This window comes from Anguilla rostrata, chromosome 13 (genome assembly GCF_018555375.3).
Source record: "Anguilla rostrata isolate EN2019 chromosome 13, ASM1855537v3, whole genome shotgun sequence".
Lineage (NCBI taxonomy): Eukaryota > Metazoa > Chordata > Actinopteri > Anguilliformes > Anguillidae > Anguilla > Anguilla rostrata.
This window is the reverse complement of record NC_057945.1, coordinates 23,722,579-23,731,397: the sequence shown is the minus strand read 5'-3', so window position 1 is coordinate 23,731,397 and position 8,819 is coordinate 23,722,579. Positions and strand designations below refer to the sequence as shown.

The window sequence follows — 8,819 nt, the reverse complement described above, 5'->3', positions numbered from 1 at the left end:
TCTTGTGGTTCTGGCATTTAAAAAAAATTCAGTTCCCTGAGGTGGCTTTTCCCAAATACAGCTTTTCTATGGAACAAAGGTGTATCCTATAACAGTGGTTCCAGACTGTTACAGAATACACCTATCCATGAAGGAGTCCTGTCTTCCTTAGTAAGATGTAAATACATTTTTTGTTTAAGAATATTTTGTTAAACAATACATTTCCTTATATTATGTATCACGTTTCATACATTCAGGTCAGACAAACTTTGCCTGGTTTAACAATCGATTGCAAACAATGGTAATATTGCTATAATGTGAAACACATTTATATGTTGCTTCTTAGCTTCATGTCTCATATAGATCCATAATATAATGGAATCACAATTGCTAATATTGGGTAACATTGTCAACAAATTTACTGAAGTAAGAAGTCTTCAGTAATAGCGTGATCATTTTTGGGGCCTTCAGATAAAAAGGTGTGGAATGACTGTTCTGTTGTTTATATATCTGTCTATCTATATAACTTGCGTGCAGTGATGCTGTCTATGGATATCTCTTGTTGGTGATACCATGAATTTCCTCCTTGGGGATTAATAAAGTTTATCCATCTCTTTTGTTATCATATGTAGGTAAAACGACAGCATGGACAAGCTCCAGCAGCCCTACTATGGAACAGTATCTCCTGTCCCAGCTCCAAACTTCCAAGTGCTGCAGTTTCCTGCTCCTCCTCCCAGGCCAGCTATAGCCAGCATTACTACTTCCTAGTCACATTTGTTTTAAATTTCTGAAGAATTATATGGTGCAGCCGATTGCAGCATTCTGCAAAGCCCTCCATTTGAAATACTGTCTTGGATTAACTTACTTTATTTTACGCCTGGCTGAGCCTGGATTCTTTATTCTTTTTCCAGTGCGATAAAAGAGGTATGTCGCGAAGTCCGAATTGCACCCAGACCACCCAGCATGTGGCAGAATCATTATCCAAGAAGAACTCAGGGTGGTGTGAAATGTCTTTTGTGGAGCACCCCGAAGCAATTAAAGTTACAGAATGCACTGATATATTCAGACTCTGGCAGAAATATTTGTCTCTGTGGGTATTATGGCTACCAAGAAGCCGGTACAACAGGGCAATAGCCATGGAGTCCCAAAAAGGATAAATTGGAAACTAAAGGTAGCCTATTGCACAAGTCAAATAGGCTGTAAATGTGCATGTAATCTGCAAAATGTTTCATGGGCCGAAAAATCAAGATTCCGTTTAAAATGAAACCATGAAGACATTCGGATGTTATGAAGATGCATTATACATTTATGCCTGATAATTGTGTAAATTAGGGAATGCAAGTAGCATCTAATAACGGAGAATACTTTGGAAAAGATACGGAAATTCACGTTTATTACAGTACACAAAGTAGGTATTAAAATGGGGATCTGGGGTTCTGAAGACGTCCAAGAGCAGAAACAGGATTAGGCTAGAGACTGCATTAACAGACAACGAAGAAGAATAAAATAATTGATTATGAGGAACGCGCATAAGTGGAAAATGTTGGAACAAATAAGTGTAATTGTAATGGAAAGCTAAAGCAGGAGTGGGTGCTTTAAGAAAGAAAGTCATATCACTGTTCTCTATAAGTGCCGAATTTCACACTGCCTGGAAGCAGTAGTTATGATCATACTACAATAGACCAAGGCAACTGCTTTTCTGAAAAAAAAAGAGAGATCAATTGACTGTAATACATGCGTTGTTCCATAGGCTATAATTAACGCGTGCAACATCGGCAAGCAACTGGTCCGCGACCACAAGCTGACGGTCTGTAATATCAGCGATTTAAACGATGTCACAATATTAGGCTACTGCAAGCTTTCCGCCTGTCGTTGATAATTCGTACAAGGCTTGCCTTGTATATTTGCACAATCGAGTGACGTTTGCAACTGTTCACTTTATCATAGCGTTACGCGCATTTGCAGTCTATGGTAATGCGTTCAACTAGGCAGTACGATCACTATAAAACAGAAGCAAAAGCAATTCACCATCTCGTGTAAATGATGGGGATACCATTTTCTTCTACTCTATCAGTAGCATACACAACATAGCCTGCATTGTAATGTAATTGTTCAGTTTTGGATTATCCCCCCGATCGCTAGATGGCGTAGATTTATAATCAAAGACTAGTTTTTTCGCTCTTGAACTACTGAAATATGACGGTCACATCACGTCTACAAGATACTAGTAGGGAAATGGAGTACAATGTCAACCCCAGTTGATATTTTTCTATCTTCAACAGTTGAATTACCTCTGTTTCTTGTGCGCACCAAAATGTTGCGACTATAGCATTAAACGACTTTTAATTTTTTTCTATACATCTGGTCCTAACTAGGTTACGTTGCAGTATGGCGATCTGAGAACAGCGTTAAATTTGAGTATTTCATGCTAACACGCTAACCTGAGCGTCCAGGCTTAGCTACAGTTATTATGTGGAACATGCAACCATGCACGTGTCTTCAAGTGTTATTTCCAGTCCTGTAGTAAACTAGGCTACCTATTTAATTGTTTACGGTTGTGGCTGGATGCAGTGTTGCCATGTCGCTCCCAGCCCTACAGAACACAAGTGTCTTTTACCGAAGAATTGTTTCACAGTTTCCTCAGGACATAAGCCTCGCGTTTGCTTATGGATCCGGTGTTTTTAAACAATCTGGAACTACCCAAGGACAAATGGGGGTAAGAAAGCGCTTACTAGCTTGCGAGCTAACTACTAACTCGCTTGAAATTCCTAATATTGAATAAAATAAACGAGTAAACTTCAAGTGATATAAACCAAGTCATCCATCTGTTGGGCGACTAAATTAACAGGCCACGAGTCTTAAGACTACCACCTGGGTACAACACAGCTGTAGTTAGGGTACGTTTTTCGCGTTGGTTAAAGGGCAAGTTAACATTAGTGTTAATGTGACCTCATTCCTACTTTCATAGCTATGTTGTATTCTTACGTTTTTGTCTGAAAATGGTGGTGGTGAAGCTGCTTTAAAAGGAAGAACATAACAGTCGGTGCAATATTTTTTTTATTTCAGAAAAACATGCTGGACTTCGTGTTTGCTGTGGATGACCCAGTCACTTGGCACACAATGAATCTGTTGCAAAATCGGAAACATTACTCTTTCCTTAAATACCTTGGGCCAAAACAGATTAGCAGTATTCAGAATGATCACGGAGCTGGGATTTACTACAACACTTTAGTTCCAAGCAATGGAAAGGTAAAATACATATGCAGTTGAATTGTTTGTGCAGTGTCCATGAAGAATTACGCAAGAACTCAAACTTTTTTTCTGTCACATCACAGATGATTAAGTATGGTGTCATTAGCACAGATTCCCTGATTGACGACTTACTGCACTGGAAGACCTTGTATGTGGCTGGCAGACTTCAAAAACCGGTAAATGCATATAGCCTATTATAGGGGTACAGCGCCCACCTTTTGTCCTGTCTTTACAATACAGTAGTTTTGCACCACAGACAATACATCATGCTTTCCCAAGTTGTCAAGTTTGATCATGGCTGCCTGAGTCTATTCATATAACAAGGACATTTCCTGCACTATTTGGGAAGTAGAAATGTTGATGCAATTACAGAAAAATACCAAATGAGGGCACTGTTTGTTTTTTATTTCAGTTTGGATGACATTACAGCTGATGCCCTTTCACATGCCACTGATTATTTCTGCTTTTTACAAAAGTATGGCTGATATACAATACAAACTATAATGGGTAAAAGTTGTTTGGATTCTTCATAACTTGACAACTTGAGCTAGTTTAGATGTAAAATTGCAGCATAGCATTACATTCACTTTTCATTTCCTTTCCATGTTTTCAGTTCTTTCATTTGTAAAGACTGTTTATGTTGTTGAGATTTTATTAATCAAACAATAGAAGGTAAACTGGTAAAATTGCAGTTGCGCTTTTGCTCTAGGTCAAGATCCTCCTTCAGAGTGAGGATGGAAAGCTTCGTGCCGCCCTTGTGGGAAACCTGAAAAGTGCGGTTACGGCTTCCTTCCTCATGCTTCCAGAGAGCTGCTCAGAGGAAGACCTTTTCGTCCAGATTGCAGGACTCTCCTACTCTGGTGACACATCCCTGTAGTTATTCCTGATTAGCCGTTCTGTTAGATGGTGTCTGTACTGCCATATGGTGTTTATCAAATACTGTATAGGACTAATGAGGGCTGGCTTTTGGTTGTTGTTCTGAAATTGGTGTTTATTTTGTGACTTATATTCCAGATATTTTAAGGTATAACATGCTTTGGCTTTAGCTACCTTACCTCACCACCTTTCGCAACTATTCGAAGGCTACAGTGTTTAGTACCATTACACTATTAGCTACTGTTAGCTACATGGCTAGCTCTCCAAATTGGCCCAACACATATAAGCGTAGCTATGATTACTTATGGTGATAAAATACTACATTTCATCATAAATAGCGTGTGTTGGCAGAGGACCATGTCAGAAGCCTATTAGCTGTTTGCTGTGGTTCACATGACATGGATTAACTGGCATTCAAGGGATACCATGCCCCTCCTTTCTAAACCACACCCCACGCCAAAACAAGGCCAAAAGTCAGTTGTAAAAAATATTTTTACCTTTCCTTTTCATTTATGTTTTTTGTTTCAAATTTTTTTGTGATTCAGCAACCATGGTATGATACAGGTCTGCACAGTTACTGTGAATGTGATTGTGAAATAGCCTCCTGTCTTGGTTCCAGGTGATTTCAGGATGGTAATCGGTGAAGACAAATCTAAAGTTTTAAACATTGTCAAGGAAAACTTGCAACACTTTCGGATCCTGTACAGCCACATCCTACAGGAATGCCCACAGGTGGTGTACAAGCCACAGCAGGGGAAGCTGGAGGTGAGGCTCGCAGTTCAAGGCAGTGTGCGTTTCCTCTTACGCCTTTCTCAAGCTGGTGGGAGAGAGAAAGGCGTGTCTGGCATTTAATGAACATGTACCAGATGGGAGGGCATAAAGATTGAGCACCTGGTCTGCTGCGCTGGTTTTACCGTGTCAGGAGGGAACTGAAGTAGCTGTAATTGCAGTGTCAGTCTGCTCCTCCTCACATTGATGGTGAACCTGTAGCTGTGATGGGATGGGTGTAGCTAACTGGCTGTGTTTTACAAGCTGTGACAAAGGGGCAGCTGGGAGGGAGGCTCAGGGTCAGATTTCACATCGTTGTGCTCCTGATCCACCCCACCCCTTTCCTTGCCGAAGACTTGGGTCATCTGACTTGAGTAACTCGGCTGCACATTTATCTTATCTTTATTAAATTATCTTTGAATCATCAGGTTCATCCTTTCACGGAAGCTGCACTTGCGAGGGGAAGCAGCTCTCCTTCCTGTCCATGCTTTATGTGTTTACGTGAGTTCATAGATTCAGTTGCAAGTGCAAGTTTCATTTAGTTTGTAGGGAAGTTTACATTACTCGAGGTCCCTGTGCGTGCTGTTCTTTGACGACTGCAGAGAGAATCTTGTACGGTAACCCGCGGCCGCTCGCTCCTCAGGAAACGCTTGTGCTCTCGGTTCCAGGTGGACAAAAGCCCCGAGGGGCAGTTCACCCAGCTGATGGCCCTGCCGCGGACGCTGCAGCAGCGGATCACCCGCCTGGTGGACCCGCCGGGGAAGAACCGGGATGTGGAGGAGATCCTGCTGCAGGTGGCCCAGGACCCTGACTGTGGGCTGGTGGTGCAGCAAGGTGAGACGCACCGCCTGCATGTCCAGGCCCTGCAGCCTAGGCTGTGCATGGGTTTACTGTGCACATGTCTGAGCAAGGCCTTCAAGTGTGAGCGCTTCATAAATGCTTCGTGTGGAAACGGCGATCATTCAAGCTCTGAATTTAAAGAATTATCGTGTAGCTGCTGACATTTCTGCAATTATTACAAGTGCTGAATTGCAGTTGATCTGCTGATTTTTTTTCAGTGTGTATCTCTCAATTATAATTAGTTTATAGACTGAGATGTTTAGACTTGATGCAGACGCACTTGTATAGTCAGTACATACTTGACTTGCTAGGACAAAATCCTGTCACACAAGAAACCGCACCCAGCATGTTGAGGAAATGACAGACGCTAGAGAGATTTATGAAAACACTTGGACTACTGTGAGGAGTTGTGAAAACACTTAGAGTACAGTACAGGAGTGTGAAAAATACTTGATTTTTTTCATATTTTGCTTACTCGACACGTGTACATTGCATAGGGGCCCGTCTTGTTATTCTAAGGTGATCCCTCATTTGGACTACCTCTGGATCGCATTGTTGACATGACATTACCACACCACTGTACACAATAGAAAAATGAGAAGCTGTCCTACCTGCTATAACAGTGGAGAGAACCACAGTTTATTATAGTGGCAGAAATGGCTTTGACAGCTTTTCAGTGCTTTCATGTTTGTATTTATTTTTTTCTCCTTAGGAATATCATCAATAGTGAAATCTTCGAGCATATCACAGAGTGCCAAAGGCATTGTCACTGCTGGTAAGACGTGTGCACTGTGAATCTGTGTAAATGAATGTTTCTAGTGTAAGGTTTTATTTTTAATGTACATATAATAGTACATAAAATAACTGCATTATAAACTCATTAGATGCGTTACACGTACACTTGCTCGTCTGGGAATGTTATTAGCAAGGTATAGCACTATTGGTAATATTGCTCTGGCGGATGCACATTTGTTGTGTTAGAACAAATTCACACCAAAAAACTAGCACCAGGTGCTGGGTCACAGGAACAAGTAAAATAGGTTAAAAAAAAAAGTCTTGCACCCTCTCTTGATGCTCCAAAAAATAATAAAAAATAAAATCAAAAATAAATTGTATTTATTGAACCATAAGAAAGGTTAACGTTTCGACCACATCGGTCCTCATGAGAACATGGGTTCCTTTTCAAACAGGTCCGTTTAAAACTCACTCCCTCCGTCTCCCATAGGTGCGTGAGGTGTGCTCCTCCCACGTAAACTTCAAGGGTGGTGCAGAAACCATATGACATAATGTTGTACACTTCATGGTACATGATAACATGGAGTCATTTCCTGTCTGAAAGAGGGTGTGTTGGGACATGCCTGTTGATACCTATTCAGTCATGTACAGAATTTGTTACATGCATTACCATTAAGTGTACAACATTGACATATAGTTTTTGCACCACCATTGAAGTTTACGTAGGAGGAGCACACCTCACTCACCTATGGGAGACGGGTCGATTTAAAAATCACACCGTTTGAAAAGGAACCCATGTTCTCACGAAGACCGATGCGGTCGAAACGTTAACCATTCTCATGGCTCAATAAATACAATGATCTGTTGTTTTTGGAGCATTAGGCAAGTGTGCGAGTCTTTTCTTGTCCTATTTTATATGCATTTATGTTCCATTGCATTCCAAGTCACTCTGGATAAGTGTTTAAATGTATGTGATGTAATGAAATGTTTTTTGGTTTTAAGTATTTACAGGACCTGCTCCTTTTAGCTATGGTAGGAAAGGCTACGATGGCAAAAACCTATTGGGTAATATGTGAAATTTTATTTTTTGCTTCCTTCAGGGCTGATGAAAACATTCTCATACAGTACGAAAAAGGTGTGGAAAATGTGGAAAGGCTGGAGAAGGAAGTCACCATGATGCTTGAGCCACTATGTCTGCTTTAACAAACTGCTGTATAAATTAGCAATTAAATTCCCTCTTTTCACCCTATGTGTGTGTGTTCATGCATATCTGTGTAAAGATGCAGATCACTTTGATCTGGAGGACATTTTCCCTGAGATTATTTTATTGTTCATTGCATTTCCAAAACTTTTCCTAGGATTAAAAAAAAAAAAATGGATTGTATATATAGAGTCTGGCAGCAAGGCACGTGTGGGGGGAAAAAAATATGTTGCTCCAAAAATATGAGTCATGTTCTTGTACTTTCCAATCCTCCTGAGAGAATTTTCTCTTCCGTAAGAGGAAAAAAAACCCTAAATCTAGGAAGTGCCTGAAATCATTCAAATGCACACAGAACATTTTAGGCTTCATTCCATTTTTATATTTATATTTTGGAATCCATTAGGCCTGTTTTAACCCATGTAAATTTCATTTAGGTCCTGTTCGTTATGTATATATATAATCATATTGTTGCTGTCAACAGGATGCATATCTGAATGGAATAATATATGAAGTGAAACACAAGATTCAATTTTAGTGTATGCAGTTGCAAGTGACACCTGAAATGGTGCCCTCGGAATGACATGGCACATGACCCACATTCAAGACAATATATGCGCAGAAGAAATTAGGTGTTGATAGGGGATGATCATGATAATCCATACATTTCTGTTATCGTACTCCACTGATATGAGCTGGGAATTTTGGCTTCATTTAAAAGCATAATGGCATATGCTGCTTACTGTAATACTCGTTTTGATGTGCAATGTGCAGAAAATCTTTGAAGATCAATCCAAAAGTTAAAAGTATGGAGCTCATTGTGGTTGGATTTAGTCATTACAAACGAATTTTTGATTTGTATTTCGTAGGCTATTTTAATGTTGACGCACTGCCCCGTCTGAGTAAACCACGATTCTTGTGTAATATATTTACCTGCAAATGACTGCGCATCCATTGAAAGATATGCGTTCTTGGATTAAGACTTACATGGGACGAAGAAAACGCAGCGGCTACTTCGAGACATTACTGAACCATGCTTCTCGCTTAACTACAGGGAATATAGCTTCCTTATTTTCTAGTACCTGCAAAGGATGTGATGTCAGTTGCGCATTAACATAATGCATGCTGATCTCATTTCGTAGCCTAAACCAATGAGAATTCTTCACTTTCA

General features: G+C 40.3%; 1 protein-coding gene across 2 annotated transcripts; it reads left to right on the top strand.

The window, feature by feature from the left end:
* The first annotated feature begins 880 nt into the window (after positions 1-880).
* Positions 881-7,699, top strand: tamm41 (TAM41 mitochondrial translocator assembly and maintenance homolog). 2 transcript variants are annotated; one of them, XM_064305368.1, is made up of 8 exons: positions 881-903; positions 3,046-3,228; positions 3,315-3,407; positions 3,941-4,091; positions 4,727-4,872; positions 5,544-5,709; positions 6,428-6,490; positions 7,551-7,699. In XM_064305368.1, exons 2-8 carry the CDS (start codon positions 3,052-3,054, stop codon positions 7,625-7,627), a joined length of 873 nt encoding a protein of 290 aa, XP_064161438.1. In that variant the 5' UTR covers positions 881-903; positions 3,046-3,051; the 3' UTR covers positions 7,628-7,699. The 2 variants fall into 2 exon arrangements, with proteins under 2 accessions (XP_064161438.1, XP_064161437.1); XM_064305367.1 differs by lacking the exon at positions 881-903 and adding an exon at positions 2,177-2,695.
* The last annotated feature ends 1,120 nt before the right edge of the window (positions 7,700-8,819 follow it).